This window comes from Thunnus thynnus, chromosome 21 (genome assembly GCF_963924715.1).
Source record: "Thunnus thynnus chromosome 21, fThuThy2.1, whole genome shotgun sequence".
NCBI classification, from domain to species: Eukaryota; Metazoa; Chordata; class Actinopteri; order Scombriformes; family Scombridae; genus Thunnus; species Thunnus thynnus.
In genome coordinates this window covers 9039507-9058351 of record NC_089537.1, presented here as the reverse complement: position 1 = coordinate 9058351, position 18845 = coordinate 9039507, and the positions used below count along the sequence as shown (strand labels likewise).

The 18845-nt window shown below is 41.4% G+C and overlaps 2 protein-coding genes across 23 annotated transcripts in view; both read left to right on the top strand.

Moving 5' to 3' along the window:
* The first annotated feature begins 764 nt into the window (after positions 1-764).
* Positions 765-10397, top strand: puf60b (poly-U binding splicing factor b). Of its 7 annotated transcripts, XM_067577526.1 has the most exons (12): positions 765-870; positions 1392-1487; positions 1718-1813; positions 2877-2966; positions 3479-3529; positions 4659-4820; positions 5150-5242; positions 6555-6768; positions 6849-7081; positions 7734-7866; positions 8616-8863; positions 8966-10397. In XM_067577526.1, the coding sequence occupies exons 3-12, from the start codon at positions 1736-1738 to the stop codon at positions 9263-9265; spliced, it is 1602 nt and encodes a 533-aa protein (XP_067433627.1). In that variant the 5' UTR covers positions 765-870; positions 1392-1487; positions 1718-1735; the 3' UTR covers positions 9266-10397. The 7 variants fall into 7 exon arrangements, with proteins under 7 accessions (XP_067433627.1, XP_067433628.1, XP_067433625.1 ...); XM_067577527.1 differs by lacking the exon at positions 1392-1487 and having other exon boundaries at positions 6849-7039; XM_067577524.1 differs by lacking the exon at positions 1392-1487.
* A 738-nt stretch (positions 10398-11135) lies between these two features.
* Positions 11136-18845, top strand: part of scrib (scribble planar cell polarity protein) — a 68550-nt gene continuing 60840 nt past the window's right edge. For 6 of the 16 annotated variants that reach the window (XM_067577505.1, XM_067577509.1, XM_067577504.1 and 3 more), the window contains exon 1: positions 11138-12241. In XM_067577505.1, the coding sequence (XP_067433606.1) occupies positions 12083-12241 (159 nt within the window). In that variant the 5' untranslated portion in view covers positions 11138-12082. Of the gene's footprint in view, positions 12242-18845 lie in introns of all 16 variants that reach the window. The other 10 variants (XM_067577510.1, XM_067577506.1, XM_067577502.1 and 7 more) reach the window with 5 other exon arrangements.

Below are 18845 nucleotides of genomic sequence, written 5' to 3'. Positions count from 1 at the left end.
AAGAGGAAACAAAGTGCCAGAGAATTCAATTATGAAATAATAAAATAATTTTAAAAAATGGTAAGGGGATTGTGCAACATTCAGTAAAAACAAAATAATACACAGGATGAGGAAAAATAAATAAATAAATAAAGGGGTACAGATTAATAATCAAGTTATATTAATCAAGTATAATCAAGTAATTATTTTAAAAACTGTTTGGGTATTTGTTGCTTTTTTATTTTGCAGCTGGACTGGGGGATTGTAATAGAGCTCAATATCAAGAATAAATAAGGTAAAGTTTGGTTTTCTGTTGGTCCATTTCATTTTAAGTATATGGAATTTGCCAAAAATTATAAATAGTCAGATTAATAAGCTAACATTCTTGTTCTTTTAGTTATTTTCAAAATACATTAAAATATCACTAACATAAAGCATGGACCATTTAGATAAAAAGTTTTGCATATCAATCCAAAAATATTTTGGATTACATACAATCGAAACATTTTCTTATTTGTCTAGACCACAGAAATCACAAGAATAATTAATATTCAGTTTAAACCTTCACTGAATGTACTTGCTCTATGTAAAATTTAAAATGAGACCTTTAATTTTATTAAAACCATTTGCCAGATATTCCTCATTCCTTTTTCCAATTTAAGTCACCATAAATAAAAGACCAGAACATTTGCACTTGAGGAAAACACAGTCAGCATAATTGAAATTCCCAATCAGGTCATAGACTGTTTTATTTCCGTTGCGTTCAAAACTCTCCATCGCGAGGATTGATCTATCGCGATACCTTTCATTGAAAACGGGAGAATCTCGCGATATTTATGGTGTGTGGGCCTCTTCAAGAAGGTGTGCTTCATGGCGGTTACGGAGACTGCGGTAATTAAATTTCTTGACAAATAGACACGTTAAGACTTTATTTAGCTGCAGTGGTCGTTGCGTAAATAACGCGCGATGTCTAGTAGCGTTTAGCTGTATTAAATGTCCGGTAAATTGTGAATATATATCTATCACCGGGGTTAAAAACAGCTTGCTTCTGGCGCCATAGTAATGAATGCCTAACATTAGCTAATATCGAAGCTAAATAGAAACCAGGCCCCGCTAATCATTTTTGTGCTTTTTGTTGTAATTATGCACTTGGGGTCATTGAAATGTAACAAAGATAAGTCGTAGTGTTTATCCACGTCGACTTTAGCCGAACAACCATTCGGCTAAGCTTAAGTCTTAGCCCGTTATTGCTACTTTACCGAGCTGCAGTGTGTTAGCATTCATGTGCATCACGTTAGCTGACTGAAATAAGGGGGAAGACGGGCTGGCTATTTGTAGGCTGCAATGTAAAAATACTGCTAGCTGCCTGTGTCTCTTATTGCTAGTCTGAAGGCATTTTTTATTTTCCCTAGAATTTGTTGAATTGTTAAAGCTTCCCGTCAGTCATCTTCCCCTTGGGGGCTTTCCTGCCTCAGTCTGGTGGACCCAGCGATTAGAGGGTTGCGTAGGTAAGGAGCTCGTCCGGTCCCACCTGGTGTAAATCCGGGTATATGTGCTGTATTTACTAGCATATTTAATAATAACACATCCTTTGTGAGGTGACTTGACTTCTTTTTGCAATTCAGGAATTTTCTTACAGGGTAATATTATAGTTATGGCTACATAAGAGGACGGTGTGTATGCTCCAGACTCTCGTTTCACATTATTTCTTGTATAAATTGCTGTTTCTGAATTGCAGGGAGCTGAAGCTCTGACGATGGAGAATGGACAGGGCACAGGCTCCAAGCTTGGCCTGCCGCCACTCACCCCAGAGCAGCAGGAGGCACTTCAGAGGGTAGGAAACCTCTGACATGCAGTATCTGCCAAAATATGTCCTTAGTAAAAATGTTATAACTAGAGTGCTTATGAGGAATTCATGTTAAAATTAATGTGTTTACATCCACTTAAAAATCCCCTCAAGACATGTTTTAAGATGTATATGAAGTGCTCTACTCTGAATAGTGATTTGTTTCTGGCACGGTTCTCCACAAAAAAAGTTAAATTATTTTGTTAAAATCCTTAAAATTACATTTTCTCCTTCATTAAAAATCCCAGAATCTATAAATATGCATATATCTCTTATTCCAAAAAGTTTAACTGTTGGACACAAGATGTCTCCTACTTCACTGTTAAGTCCATTTTCAGTGTTTGTGCACTGGAGGCTTCAAGTTTCCACATCACACTTGTGTAAGCTCAATATTGGACCAGGATTGGCTTCCAAACTATTTGTGATGTCACGAATTGTGCTCGGAGGCCAACTCCCTAATTTTAGATTTTCAGTGAGCACAGAGGAACTTTCCACTTTCAGTAGCTGAATGTGAAAACAGCCTTTTTAGCATTAAACTCTGCACGTACATCATTCTCCACAGTGCAGCCCAAACATTCAACTGTAGGAAGAAAACACATTTTCGAGTGGAGGGGGACTTTAAATAATCAGGTTACGGTTGGTTTTCTGCAGTGACAAAATTCTTAAATATCATGTGTATGAGAAACTTGGCCTCCATAATTGGGGTAAGGGATTAGAGAAACATGATTTCTCCTGGAGAAAGACAATTTCTTGGCCATATACATGTGTAAGTAAGATTCTAATTAACTTTTTACATGTAAGCGTGTGCATGACAAATACTCTAGGCAGAGTAAACAGCCTCTAGAAGTCTTCTAAAATATTGACCTGCTGTGTGTATTCATGGATTTACAGTAACCAGATTACTACAGTGCATGTATACACATTTTTCCAGTTTCCTGAATATCTGATTTCTGAGTAACCCTTCTTGTTTGCAGTAGTCTTAGTAATAATGCTATAACAAGTGTATGTTCATATGAGGAATTTAAATGTAATTACTTTTCTCCTTTTCCAGGCAAAGAAGTATGCCATGGAACAAAGCATTAAGAGTGTGTTGGTGAAGCAGACCATTGCCCATCAGCAACAACAGCTCACCAACCTGCAGGTGAGATGTGATACTTTTTTTTTGTTAATCCGCCAAAAGAAAAAGTTTGTAATGCACGTGTCGGCGTTGAAGTCTTGATTCTAGACAGAATATCTTTTCATACGTTAGTAATTTTCTTGTTTCAGAAGTCGGTTTTGATAAAGTTTTTTTTTGGAAATCTTACTCCCTTCACCACCATGCTGTGAAAAAGACCACATGCGTAGACCATGTGCCCTTGCTTTTGCCTCTGCTCTTTTTCAGATGGAGAAGATCATCATGAAGCCTTTGGTTATAATGTTAAATGCTTTGCATTTTAGAAGGGGACTTGTTTATGTTAATTGCTTTGTGGTGATTTGTAATTTAGACAGGGGAGGCAACTCCCCAAACTGTATATTGTTTAGAGGGAGGGTCTGAATACAGTGTTAGCCTAACCACTTTTGTCTATCTAGCAAAGCAATGACCTTTTTGAAAAACAAAGCTAAGGGATATCTAACCTACTTTTCAGCACTTTTTTCATCTTTACTGTCTTTCAGATGGCAGCAGTGACAATGGGCTTTGGAGATCCTCTCTCACCTTTACAATCGGTCAATAGATTATTAAATTTTTTTCTGTGCGCATTCCCAATGGAAAAGGACTGTTACCCTTCTTGTATTGGTTGCTTTGGCAACAATCCCTGCCATTTTATCTAATCAAAGAATGCATATTTTGTAAGAAAAATTGCTTTTCTACAGCTAGTGTACATGCGACCATGTCTGAAATCCTTGTGAGAAGAATGACTGTTATTAATTTTTTGAGGCACTTGGCTTTTTGCTTTAATGAATCGCAGTGGGATAATTTGCATTAGTATTTTTTTTTAAACAAGAAGATAGCCAAAGCTCTCTGGCTGTTTTTAGGGGTGTTTTAAAGGACTTTATTAAGGGTTTATAAATGTGAGAAAAGTCAAATCTCTTTGAAAAATATGCATTTGCTTGATTTTAAAAACAAAGCCCTTGGCATGGGACGAAAGAGGGACAGCAATCCCTTTAATGGACTAAAATGAGAGAACTGCTGGAACAGGGATCTTTGTGTCCATCTTAAAGTCAATTTTTTTTTTCTGTCAATGAACAAGTAATTTCCCCATTACGTCATGAATTAGGCACTTGTTATATTTTGTTGGTGATAGAATAAAATTAAAAGAAGCAGAGTGACTTAAAGACATCCATAAAACACAGCAACTTTCAGTGGTTAAACCATCCCTCCCCTTAGACTTGAGAAGAAAGTGAAATGCTTTCATCAAGACTTTGTTTGGATTTCGTTTGAACTCCACGATTACTTTTGTTACCTTACTTGCATCCCTGGACTACAGGTCAGTTACTGAAGCCAAATATTTGTGAGGGCTGTGCATGTCAATCACTTCAGTGTGTTTTCCTCCATATGTCTGTTCAATAGTAACAGAATAGAGGCCATATAGTAATTACAAGTGGTGACATAAATATTTTATAAGTCTTATATGTGTTAGTATTTCTTTCACAAAGTTATGTCCTTTGATTACTGTATCCCATTATTACCCTATTATCTCCAGACCCCTTAACTTTGAATTGGCCTCTGACTATTTCTGGGGAAAGCAAGCACAGTAGAAAATACACATATATTATTAGTGTGTGTGTTTGTATTTTTGTCTTCCTTTCTTTTACTCTCTAATGCTTATCATGTGTTGTTTTCCCCGGTTGGTAGGTGGCAGCTCAGCGGCAACGTGCTCTAGCCATCATGTGTCGGGTGTATGTGGGTTCCATATACTATGAGCTTGGTGAGGACACCATCAGACAGGCCTTTGCCCCCTTCGGCCCAATCAAGAGCATTGATATGTCTTGGGATTCTGTAACAATGAAACACAAGGTTAGTGTCTCTCACAGTGTTAAGAATTGTATGAATTCTGCCTCGGTAGCCGAATGGTTACTGCACATAACCGCAATGTCCCTGGTTTGATCCCAGCCAGGGACATTTGTTGCATGTCATCCCCATCTCTCTCTCTCTCTCTCTCTTCTCTCCCTCGTTTCCTGTTTGCCTCTCCGCTATCAATAAAAGCAAAAATGCCAAAAATCTATTATAATAATCTTTTCAAAAAACTGTATAAATTCTCTAGTTCCTTTTTGATTAAACTGCCCAGAACTACAAAGAACATTTGTAAATGTTCTGTTTTTCTTGCTTTCTCTCTTACCATGCAGGGGTTTGCCTTTGTGGAGTATGATGTGCCAGAGGCTGCTCAGCTGGCTCTGGAGCAGATGAACTCAGTCATGTTGGGGGGGCGAAACATTAAGGTGAGTTGTCCGGAGACACGGGCGTCTCTCGAGGCCTTAGCGACACTAGGACAAATTGGAACAACCCTAATATCTCCTTTTCCATTAACGATGTCTTTTTTGTGTAGTCTGTGAGACAGGGATTTGGATTCCTTCCTGGTATTTGGAATACAGAGTCAGTTTTTAATTAACTGCTTGGTTGTTACTTGAATGACTCATGAAATTGCTCAAATGTGTTATCTCAGTGTCTGACAGTATGTAAAGACACACTAATTTCTCTCTCTCTTTGCTTGTCTGTGTCTGTTGATTTCCAGGTGCGTGTGTTGTGTGTGTATGTTTAGTGTATTGTCTGTCTTGTGTGTTATGCATCCATGATATTGTCAAGGCTGTTTTAGTGACCAGTTCCAGTACGACGCCCAGTGGCGCGTGGCGTCGCTCTGTTTCCATGGTGCGCTGATGATGGGCTGCGCCTGGTTGGTGTTGCTTGGCCGCCCCATCTGTAGTACAGATCCCAGTACCCTTTGTAAGATTGTCGTGTCATATAGGAAGCTTAGTTCTTTTGAAAAACAGAGGAAGTTGTTAGAGTGCGAAGCCGCTGAGACATTGCGTTCCCCTTTCGGTCCTCTAGTCACACTATACAAGAATCCAGTGTTTTGAAATGATTGTTGACCCTTGTTTCATAGTGTCACAGTAAAATCAATTTTGTATTTGCATTCAGAATTAAGTGATATTAGGTACTACAGAAAAAGGAAAGTTGTATTTTCCACTCATGTAAAGAAACTTATCATGAATTTAAATCTTCTTACAGTTATCAGATTTATGTTAAGTGGTCCGCTCAGCAGACCCTGTTTGTTTGAAAGCGAGACTGGTTTTGAATTTGTGGTATTTTTTTTAAATGAGCAGTCACTGGAACGTGCAAATGATTTAGAGCAAACTTGGACCATTGTCCACAGTTCAGTGCTCAAGTCATGTTTTATCTCAAAGCTTTACTTTTTTGCTAATTATTTATTTATTTACCTTTTTTATACCCCTCTCCGCTTTGAAAGGATGGAATTTTAAGTGCTAGTGTATTTGGTACCAGGTGGCCTGGATGAGATTGGTAGAAAGATATACAGTACTAGTCAAAAGTTTGGACACATCTTCCCATTCTCTTGAATGGGAAGGTGTGTCCAAACTTTTGACTGGTACTGTATATTATAAGATTTAAATAGTATAGTCATGGACATGTACCTAAGCATAACCAGCGGATGCGCGGCAAGGATTTAGAGTGCGTTCTCGGTTTGTATAATGAACCACTTGTTCAGTAGCCCTGCTGGTATGATCTGTGCTATAGGTTGGGCGGCCAAGTAACATCGGTCAGGCGCAACCCATCATTGACCAGCTGGCAGAGGAGGCGCGCGCTTTTAACCGGATCTACGTGGCATCCGTCCACCCTGACCTGTCAGATGATGACATCAAAAGTGTGTTTGAGGCCTTCGGAAGGATCAAGTCTTGTACGTTAGCCAGGGATCCCACCACAGGACGACACAGAGGCTTTGGCTTCATCGGTGAGCTGGAGGGACCTCATTCGCTCGGCGCTCTTGTGTTGTCATCGCTCTGCTGCTAACTACTATTTTTTCACTTACAGAGTATGAAAAGCCACAGTCAGCCCTGGATGCTGTGTCTTCTATGAACCTCTTTGACCTGGGGGGTCAGTACCTACGGGTTGGCAAAGCAGTGACTCCGCCTATGCCCCTACTGACCCCCACGACCCCTGGTGGTCTGCCGCCTGCAGCAGCTGTGGCCGCAGCGGCAGCCACCGCTAAGATAACGGCCCAGGCAAGTATGAATCCCTTCCAAAGGGATTTAATGGCCTTCCAGGTAAATATAACCCAGATCTAGCTAGAATTGACACGAGCACAGATAATATGGGCGTAGAATTTTTATTGAGGTGACTGGGAGAAGGCCAGTTTTTTTTACATATCACATGTAAACATTAGTTGCCCAGACACAGTGTCAATTTAAAACTCTGAGACATTTCAGAACAATTTTACTCAGCTTAATGTGTTCAAAACACAAACAGAATCTATTATATACAAGAAATAGATGATGGAAGACACACAATGTAAGATTTAATTTCATTTGATCGACATTGTTTAGTAATATAAGGAAGCAAAGCTCCTCCCATTCACTGATTGGGTGTGCAAGCTAAGAGTCTTCTCTTAGTAAGCACAAATATGATATTTTTCAGTGTGAAGTCGCTATGATTAACCAGACAATTGTGTTCCTTACAGAATGTTTAATTATTACACTTATAAACACTTAAATGCTGTACATTTATGACTTGCTAAGACTAGTTATTGAATTTGTTAGCAAATCTGTACTGAGAAATAATGTTTGTGACCTTGATTCTCCTCAAAAGAGGCAAGGTTGAGCTCACGCTGTGCCATGCTGTGTGATCGTTGACTGTGCTGCCTTGTGCTGTGTTCTGTGTGTTTCCCTTACCTAATGTCTTCGGCCCCCCTCTCTTAAGGAGGCTGTAGCCGGGGCATCAGTCCTGGGGGCGTTAGCTGCGCCCCAGCTTCTCGGTCAGCAAATGGGAATACCTCAGGCTGTTATGGCTGCCCAGGCACCCGGGGTCATCACAGGTGTGTACCAAAACATGAGTGAGTGCTCATTTTCATTAAAAGTAAACGAGTTCAGTAAATCTTATTGATGCATGTAGTACTGTTTCAAACATACAACTTGGGTGTAAAGCTGTGCACCAGACCAGTTGAATTTAATTTTATGAATTGAGTCTATAAATTTTTAACTTGCCGTTTTTAAAGGTCTATAAACTGCTGACAATTTAGGTACTTTGTTTGCTTAATTTTAATCAAAGGCTGAGTCGGTCAGAATCCTCACATAAGATGGACTACTGAAATAATGTATAATTCTTGTCCCATCTGCTCACCAAATGTTATTAAAATGCCATGAAAATCTAGGCATCATGCCATGCGAGTTTAGCTTCTTGGAATTAGGAATAGGAATGTGACTTGGACTCAAAGCTCCTACTAATTTTAGGTACTTCAAACATGAGGAAATTATATTTAAAGAAGCCTTTGATGTATTTTTAAACTGTTTGCAACTCTGAAGGCAAAAGGTGAACTTTGTGATACTAAACTGCAAAAAAACAAAGAATCCAAATTGTATGTGTTGCATTTATCTTGTTGGTGTGTTTCGGGATGTTTGACTTTATCTTTATAATTTTAGTTGTAAAGGACATTCAGATGCTTATAATCTTGTAGGATACGTCTGTCCTAGCTGACTGTGATAGCAAACGTTTGATTAATCAATATTTAATGTGAGTTGTTTCTTTGTTTTCTGTGTTTCTTTACTTACTGCATGTCTACCTTCCTCCTCCCCCCCTCTTAAGGTGTGACACCAGTGCGTCCTCCCATACCAGTGCTTCCCCAGGTTGGTCTTGTGAACCCTGTGCTTGCGTCACCACCAGTCCTGTCCAATCAAGCTGGAGGCTCTAGCCAACTAGAGAAGAAAGAGGAGAAAGAGGAGATGCTTCAGGATGGTACAGGACAGGAGATGTTGAGTGACCAAGAGCACATGAGCATTTCAGGCAGCAGCGCCAGACACATGGTGATGCAGAAACTGCTACGAAAATCAGAGGTGAGATAAAATTAAACAGTTTGTAAGCTGTGATTTTAGAAAAGTGATTGCCTTTTTAGTATCAAAATCATTTGTACTCATTGAATTCTTGGTCCTCTCCAGTCCACTGTAATGGTCCTTCGAAATATGGTCGGACCAGAGGACATTGACGACGACCTGGAAGGCGAGGTGACGGAAGAGTGCGGCAAGTTCGGCTCAGTCAACAGAGTCATCATTTACCAGGAAAAACAAGGAGAAGAGGAAGACGCAGATATCATTGTCAAGATCTTTGTAGAGTTTTCCATGGCCTCAGAGATGAACAAAGCAATCCAGGCCCTCAACGACCGCTGGTTCGGAGGTCGCAAAGTTGTTGCAGAGGTGTATGACCAAGACCGTTTCAACAGCAGTGACCTCTCTGCATAAAGCGTCTGAAATGGTTCACCAGCACAGCACCCATCCCAGTACCTGTCGCCCAAACTCATTTCAGCCACAGTCACTGCAGCTAGAAGTGCGGGCCTCTGAAACTTGTAATTATGTTTATTTTCTTTTTTTAAATTGCTGTTCATATTAATGTTAAAATGCTCCATTTGGGGATTCATTAAAAATATTTCCGTGTCAGATTTTTGCTTTGTGATCTGTGGAGACTCCTTTTTTTTGTGCAAGTTTCAAATTTTTGTAATCCTATCCTGAACATTTAGGTTTCCTGCTTTAGCTCCTCTTTTTTTTTTTTCTTTTCCCCTCTCATGGACTTGCCGGGACATGTAAACACTTTTTCTTTCTACGATTAAAGGTTATTGTTTGTCCACAAAAAGTGTGAAGAAAGTTTTTTTTTTTTTATGAATGAAGAATCTGTAAACATATTTCTAGAATCTGAATGTAGAAAATAGTATTTGATTGCTGAGTAAAAAAAACTATTTTAAAGAAGTTTGACCTTTAACTTTTTTTTTTTTTTTTTTTAATGCTACTGCTTTGGTCATGTTTGTACAGGAGGTGATCACATTGTAAACACCTACATTAAAATAGCCATAAATACTAAACATGTTTGACTTGATATTGAAATGTGTTTGAAAAAGTTCATTTGTCACAATGAGTCATTATTGTGCAATAGACATTGTTTATCTTGCACAATACAAGGCAGAGATTGCTCAGTACTGACAAGTATTTATTTTATTTTTTTTTTAGCCCTGCAATTCTGCAGTAATTTAAGTTTGCGTCATTGATGACTTGCAGCCAAACATACTGAGTGAAGGGAGTGGATGCTTTATCTATTATTGGATATCAGCTTGAGGAGGAACAGGCCTCCTCAATCATTGATCAGTAAAATACTGGATTCCCACGGACCATTTAAATCCATGAAAGTTTAAGGGGGGAGCAAGGCTTGAAGGGACAAATAGACATGGGTCATTGAAATTGGTTGAATTTATATGTTTTGTGCAAGAATAGAATATTGTTTTGCTGTGCTGTGTTAGAAAAGGCAAGAGACCATATAGTTTGAGTTCCTGTAAAGCCTGCCAGTTCTCATAAAAACTTGTGTTGCAACAGTAATTAACCTTGATCCGTGTCTCAGACTATGCTGTGTTGGGTCCTTGAATTTGAGGGAATTGGGCCTGGAAAATCCTTGAAAACTCCTTGAATTTTATGTTTAAGAAGGTGTGGGAACCCTGAAAATAATTATTGAGGTCACCTGCATCAGATCTTAGTCTGCATCTGTGGTTTTGTTCATCAGAATCATCTTTATTGGCCAAGTATACTTACAGATACAAGGAATTTAAGTAGTATAGTATACACAAGGAATGTCTGTATACAGGTATATTGCACATTTTGTATTTTAAACTAAAATAAATATGTATAATATATAGGTATTTTAGTGTTACAGGGTTACTCCACAGTGACTGAGTTATCTGTTCATGTCAGTGCTAAAGGAAACATGAAACACCATCAAAACCATTTTTAAAGGTTGCTGATATGCACATTATCATAGAGCCCTTTTCTTATGTGGTGCAGCCAGTTATGCACAGATATCTCTACATGTATTCCACATATAGCCTAGAAAAATCCTAGTGATGTTTTGAGTGATGCAGAAAAAAAGCTGTGTAGTAGTGTAGAGTTTGAAATGTCTTAATAATGCAAAATATGGGTAAGGAGGTGAAACTTTATGGTATACTTTAAGTCATAATGACATTTTTTAGTATGAGATGTGAGAAGGCTGGTTGAAGCTACCTGTTTTCCGCTAGGTGGAGCCGTATAGTAACGTGTGTGGCCTTTGCAACAGAGAGGCGCAAAGCGGCGGTGCTTCAGCTCAAACCGAGCCCAGCCCCCCACACGCCAAACCGGCCTGGCTCGAGCTCAACAAGGGGAGGGAAGCGCGGCTGTTGCTGAAGCTCCTGCCCTCGCTGCTGGCATTTCATCTACGTCGCAATAAAAGAGCAGTCACTGGGCAGTTTCTTTGACGTCTTTTGGTATGTTGCTACCAGACACAACCGGCCGGTTGAGAAGGTGTTTTCCGTAGCCGTTTGCGGTATTGGTATTGGCTAACGGCAGTTTGGCACAAAGGCGTTCAGTCAGCTACTAGCCGTTGGTAGCTAGCTTGCTAACAACACAGCCGGTGAGGACGAGTACATCCCAGCGCAGCCATACCCGGGTTAATCTGTTGACTCGCTCCGTGGGACATGCTAGCTATGTTGTGGTAGCTATTTATCTATAACACCAGTCAAGTGTTTGTATTAGCTGTGGCTACTCATGACGAGGACACTTCACTTTACGCTTCTGCATAGCTGGGTCGCTGGCTGTGTGATTTTTTTTTTTCCAGCTAGCCACGGCAGAGCTTGGGTCTGACACAGAAGGGGATGGTGGTGGCGGTAGCAAAACAGGCTAACGTTTGTTATTCCGTTTGCGTGAAGAAGTGAGTGCAAGAAGTGAGGAAACAGTTCAGCCGAGTGGGAGTTCACAGTTTTGTTTATGCTAATTTTAATTCCGGGGTGGAAGACGCTACGACGAGTCCGACAAATCCTTGAACACGACCGAACTGAAACTAGGAATATCGCTGACTGATCGAAGGGATTATTTTTGTGTCTCTAAGTGGATTTCGGCCTCCTGTTCGGGATCGTCGTGGGAACACGGTCGTGTTTTGACATTGAGTGAGCCCACTCCCACAAAATATACTCCCACCTCCCCCTGCTTCACTCTCCGATGCGGAGATTTCAGTAGCACCGGCAACCAAATCCCCCACGGCGGCCGGACATGCTGAAGTGTATCCCCCTGTGGCGCTGCAACCGCCACGTCGAGTCGGTGGACAAGCGGCATTGCAACTTGCAGACAGTCCCTGATGAGATATTCCGCTACAGTCGCAGCCTGGAGGAGCTTCTCCTCGATGCCAACCAACTCAAAGAACTACCCAAGGTATGCACAGAGCTGTGTCTCCTCTGTGTTTATTATTCTCCTGACAGAAATGGCTAAATATGGGTTATGTGCGGATGATGACAGGCTACTGCTTTCTGGTCTAAACTGTCGATTTCACCCTGCATCACTACACATTTGGTTGTTTTATTCAGATGTTTGAGAAGCAAAAGGTCACTGCCAGGTGACATAAGCAGTCAAATAGCGTGCATTATATCACCTACTCAAATACTTCCTTCTCAGCTCAGGTAGCTCCTGCTTTACTTCACTGGAAATGGGTTTGATCATTATGCCCTGCAGTGATGTAACAGCATTAGATATTTACAGTAAGATAGTATCTCTTGTTTCAACCTGTCATTTTAGAATACTTTTGTTTTGTCTTGCACGCACATGTATGTGTAACAGTATTTCAGCAGGGTCTCACAATGTCAAAATCAGCTCCAAACTTGAGTTATGACGTTTAAAAAACGCCACAACTAGTTAATGCAGCTCATTCAGTTCTTTTTAGGGCAGTATATTTTATTGACATGGCTTTCCAACAGCCTTTAGTTAGTTTGAATAGAAGAATTAAGTGCGGGGGGAAGTGGACCAGTGTGATAGGATGTTTTTTTTTGTTAAGAGGAGTGCTGAGTGTTGTCCTGCTGCAGGGTGGATGTGCTGCATGATAAGAGGGTATAACCCAGATCAAAACAGCTGGCACGCACCATATTGTCTGTAGTAATAGCATCAGTGGCCAGTTGGATTGGATGCAGTGTGGGAAGGCATGCGTGGAATGAGTTGCAAAGCTGTCCCCACCCACACTCCCACTATTTGAAATATGACAAAAGTTCTCTTTGCGTGGCCAAAGAGTTTATTTTTAAGGGGTGCAGGACTGTTGTTGGTCTGTTTTCCCTCTGGCTCTACAGAGCTCTGGAACAAAACACTTGCTTGCTCGACTTTCTGGCTGTTTTTATTCAGTTCAAGGCATTGTTCTTCCTGAGGACAAACTACTGGCTGTGATTTTGATGGAGCAGGGCATTTGTATGAATGCACTAGTCAGTAGAAGACTGTGACAGTCTCACAATTCATGGCTTTAGCTTTAGTGGTGAAAGGGACAAGTGGCACATTCACTAATGAAGATTGTTAACAAGTCAAGGTCAACAGATGCTGAGGTGTTGGCACAGCGCAGCATGTTACCTTCTGGGAATCATAAACAATAGAGCTTTTTTGTTTTGGCAGTGGATACACATATTGCAGTAATCACTTTTGACTCTTCATTTTCAGAATGTTGGGAAATGAGGCGCATAGTCAGAGTACAAAAAAACCTCCAAACCCTGAGCTAACAAAATCCTGACACGCTAGAGTCAACCAGACCAGCTTTGTGTTTTAGAACAATTTTTTTGCTTTTACTTGTATAATATTTTTATCACACATATTTATTTTAGGTCAGTCCTTCCTGTGTTCTTTTGATAAAAAATGACCTTGTACATCGCTGCTAAGGGGATATGGACTTGCTTGATTTAGCACAGATGAACAGAGAGAAACTCAAAACAACACACATGCACACACACTAGTTGTTGAATATTCTTAGCTTGTCTTAATTGTTGTTAATGGAAGAGGGACTTTTCACTGCGCAAAGACCTAGGCGGTGGTGATGCTTACCTGCAGACAGTGCGTGTTCTCCACTTAGCTCATACCTGTCACATATCCGCAGTGTACCTGGTGCACGGCCCCTGAAATACTGACTGACGGATGCACTCAAATGCTCTGGCGCAGACAGCTAACCGACACAGCCTCCCTGTGTGGTGCTGGCCTCAACCAGGAGACATAAATACGTGGTGACAGAATGTCTCGTGTGGTTGCGGTGAATGTGTAGCGTGCAGACACAAAGCATATGGGCCCTCTCTGGTCCTGAGAGTCAGCGGGGCTTCAGTGAGGGGAGCAGTGTGCGAGGTCACTGCCCATACAGGGTTGGGAACAAGGGCACTGACTGTATGATGAATCACATTAACATAATGATCCCAAAAAGTGCATAAGGGTCTGAATGCATTGATGGCATTTGCGTGCTCCTTCCCTGGCTCTGTGTATTCAAGTCAGAGATGAGTCTGCAGACTTAATTGTTAGTCTTTGGCTATTTTTAGTTGCCAGTGTAACATCCCGGGTCATTTTTCTCATCATTTCATCCCATGTGTCTGGAAATGAGGTCGCCTTTCATGACAAATGGTATGGACAAAGTGTGGCATGCTCATTGGCTGCACAATATAGCATATAGGCTCAGAGGAGACACCTTTACAAAGGTCGTGGGACACAGTCACAACCCTACAGACCAGTCAGGCAAGGTTAGTCTCAGTCATGTAAATTAATATGTGTAATAAAATTTTGAAACAAATAAAATACACAATGACATAATCAATATGGCCATTAAAATGTTTTAAATGCTGGAAACTCTTTTTGAATTAATAATGAACAGTAAAGCAGTTGTGATGTGTAGAGATATTTAATGTGTTGTTGGTGGTGGATGGGTCTAGATCGTATCCGTAGGGGTTTAACGTAGTGAACAGATGGAGATTTAGATGTCCTGACAGTTCGTTCCTTAAGTTTGCTGTGACTCACCCCCCCGCACTGCCCACCAATCTAAGATTATGCTCGCTGCAGTAACGACGTCTCCGTCTGCGACATCAAGACCATTGTAGGTTTTTAAAATGGGAAAATTAAATTAAATAATAAAATTATAATAAATTGCATGTATATAAAAATGTCCTGTGCTTACAGCAAAGTGATCTGAGTTTCTTTTTGCTGCTTTGCCAAACTAGCCCTGCCTCAAAGATCATGTTGAGGAAGAGGGAATTATCTTTTTAGCCATTCTCAAGTCCCATGACAGGTTACAAAGAAGTCCATTCACCAGTCTGATTGCCCCCCTCATATCCAATGTCATGGCTCTTTGTGTTTCCTGTGTGCTCTGCACTGCCCATGACCAGCCTTACATTAAGACTTCAAGCATATCACGACTCAAATGATCATTTTAAAGATCTGTTGTAGGTCAGTTACACCTGCTAAAAAGCACAAGGAGGTCACTTTTTAGAGAAGGTAGCTGGGCTCCAGGTACAGTATGCGGTAGTCCAAACAACGGCCTACTAGGCCTATATCTACTTCTTCTTGTCTCTGCTTTTCCATTGTTGAAATAGGGAACAAATCCCTGATGGGTGTGTCCCCATCAGAACTTTGCCAAACAGGTTTTATGCATGTCACTCCCAGTATTATTACCTAATAGGACCTTCCAGGTACGCTGTAATATGTTACAGTTCTGAGATCCTGCCTTTACAATTTCAGGAATACGAGAACTTCTGCACCCAATAACTGGGCTGCGAGGAAATCTATAACTCAATATAACTGATTCCATGTGTTTACCAGTTTATGATTCTGTTTCCTACTAACTGGAGGTCAAGCTTTGCCTGAAATTGGAAAATTAGATGTTTGGATAGTTTGCAGTCTGAATAAAGATGTATATGTGCATGATAGATAGGAAGGATGACTGTGCAATCTTTTTAATCCTCAGCTGTCACTAGTGCCCCCTCTGTGTGTGTGCGAACAGATCTGCGGCTAAAGGACAGATTAGGGCTTCACCCGGCCGTGAAAACGCCCCTCAGCACCACATTTTCGACCCCCCTGCATGCAGGCCAGTGCAACTAAGTGTTCGCCTCCTCTGGGATCTGCTTCTCTGCCGTATGGGTCTCTTTTCGAGCACATAAATGCACAGATAAAAATCTGAGTGCTTTTCTCTCGAGTCCCTTGGGTCAAACGAGACCTAAATTAGGCCCCTTCAGTCAGCTCTTGCTGAATGTGAAATGGTCTCCAATTGTTTGCCTAATCTTGAATATTCAAGTGTTTTTGTTGTATGTTTTTGTTACATAAGTCTTTATTATTATCTTAAGGAAGACAGAAAACCGGCTCCGTCTGATTGAGAATGAGTGGTGCTACACCCATCTGCTGTATAATTCGTATAGGAGGGGTGAGAAATGCAGGGAAAAGTTTGCTGCTCACTGAGGGAAGTTTGGTTTAACAATCTAGGACCTCTATACTTTACTCCATGTCCCTGCAGTGTGCTGTTGAGTTCTGCAGTCCTTCTCCCCTCCCTGAGTTTCCAGTTAACTCTACAGGAGAGTCCTGGTTTCTATCTCCCCAGCGACGGGCTGAACTAGGCTATGACGAAAGATAAATTACACCTGCCACTGGCCTCTCTGCAGTAAAACCACATCTTTCCTCTGGCTCAGCTCTTTCTCACTCTACTACTCTCCTCTTTCCTGCTTTAGTAAAGCATGTGGAAGCCGGCAGGGCTATTGTTCACAAAGTGTAACTGAATCTAAAATAAGATTTGTTGTGTGAATGTTTTGTTTCCATGTGTCAGGACAGGCTATAAGATTTCCTCAGTCTTTGGCTGTAACTGAGACTACCCCCATCCCAATTATAGAAGAATATATTGTGGGAAAAACAGGTGTAGGAGTTTTAAATTCTGTAATCAGCCCCCCCCCCCCCATCCCCCTAATACAGGATTGGTAAAAAGTGAAAGAGATCCAGAGCTGGTGAACCCACGAAGAAACAGCAATGTGAGAGATCTGAGCTCCTTTTTGATGCTGGAGCACATTCAGCAGGTTTCTTTGTCTGAGCTGATGACCAGCTGGTCTCACATCCTGCCTGCCCCCCTCCTCCCAATGTGGTGGGGCAGAGGGGTAATGGGAGTTGTGTGTGTGTGTGTAGTGGCGGTGGGGGTGTATTTTATTCTGGAGAAGGATTAACAGGAGAAGGGGTGGGGGGTGGGTGGGTGGGGGGGGGGGCTCTGGCACCTCTACCGGAGGAAGTGATCTGGGGGCTGAGTTCCACTGATCCCTGGCCCTCTGGGACTCTGATGTTGGGGCCATCCATCTATACATGAACACCGGAGTCTGGGCTGACATCCAGTGTCAGGTGGGAAAGAGCTGTCAGAGGAGACTTCTGCGCCGCGTAGATGGATCTTTTGCTTCACTCTATCTGACAAGCATATGCGCACACTCACTGCTTAGACATTCTCCTCCCTCACCCTCCCTTTCACTTTACAAAATCATACATTCTTCTTGGGAAATAGTAGCAAGGTTAACTGTGTAATGTTAAAACTACAGTGAAAAACACAGCGCTGCAATACAGAATGCTTACAGATGGCCGCCTGTAGTATTTTTGGTGTCAAACTGACCTATTCTTCAATGTCAGTGCCCCTGAAAAGCCCCCCCCCCAAATAAATCAACAGCAATTTTGCTTAATTGTAAGATCTTTTCTCAGCCCAAATTGCAGAGCTTTGCCTGAGTCCACCTGCTCAAATGTAAAGAATTTGCTACCTTTCTTTTTCACATCATTATAAATTTGAATACCTTTTTGGATAGTGGACTTGTTGATTGGACAAAACAAGCAATTTGAATGTGTCAACATGGGCACTCAGCTCAAGAACTTGTGACGGGCGTTTTTCACTATTCTTCATATTTCCAAGAACAAATTATTAACAGAAAACGAGTTGATTAATTGAAAAAGGAAAGGTCGTATTTGAGGTAGAAAAACGCTGAGAAATACCGCTCTGTACTTCAAAGTGGCATCATTATTATGTTTTTCGTCCGACCCTGCGTGACTTTACCCACAGTAGCATCTCCTGTTCGGGCTGAGGCTGTCTTATGACGTGCGCCCGATGATCACCTGCCTCGCCGCGGTGGCGGTGTGTTCTGGACTTAACAACTGGTCTGTACACTTGCACTGTTGTATCGCAGCACTCCGGCCTCGGTCGCCAGCCTCAAAGGTAAACACGGAGGCAAGGCTCCAGTGAATAATTGATGGCTGTGTTGGTGGCGGCAGCTGTTTGCGATAGGGGAGAGTCTGTGGCTGCCGCATGCCCTGCTGGAGCACTGTGATAGGATGGGAGCTCTGTTGGCTACAGGCATTAAGTACACGCAGACAAGATGTGCAAGGTGACGCCATTTTCTCTGTCCAGCTGTATTTATGTGTTGATCTCATCTTCTCAATAGCCGGTGTTAAAAAACCTCAGAGGTAAAGGGCACAGGCCTGACTGTATCCAGAGTAGGGAGTGGCACTCTTAAATCCTTTTTACAAACATACATAAACTAAAATGCAGTCAGTCCGGTGGCCAGAGTGGCTGGTAACAACTTTTTTGTATTAGCAAATGTCTCATGTCAGCATTATAAGGAGCAAATTCAGGGTTTTGCAGCTGAGCTGGTCAAAATCAGTCTTGTCTTAAGTCATCATTTTATTGTACTTGGTACAAATTATGTCTGACTGTGTTTGGGGATACTTTTAGTAAATGTAAAAGTCTTTTAATGTATATTGATCTTAAATTATGAAAAAAAATTCACAAAACCTCTGCACATCTGTACTTTAAACTACACTGCCCTGCATAGGTCCTCTCCTGACTAGAAAAGCCCTGCTGCAAATGCAGTAATTGTTGCTGTCAGTAAAGCTTAGTAAACAGACTCACTTATCAGCCAGTCGTAATTGCTTTGTATGTGGTTTATTTCCCATCCTGTCAGTAGTACAGTTTGAGGTCAACTTGTGCCAGATGTTTGTTCTGCTTGAGCAAACTGCCTGTTTGCGGCAT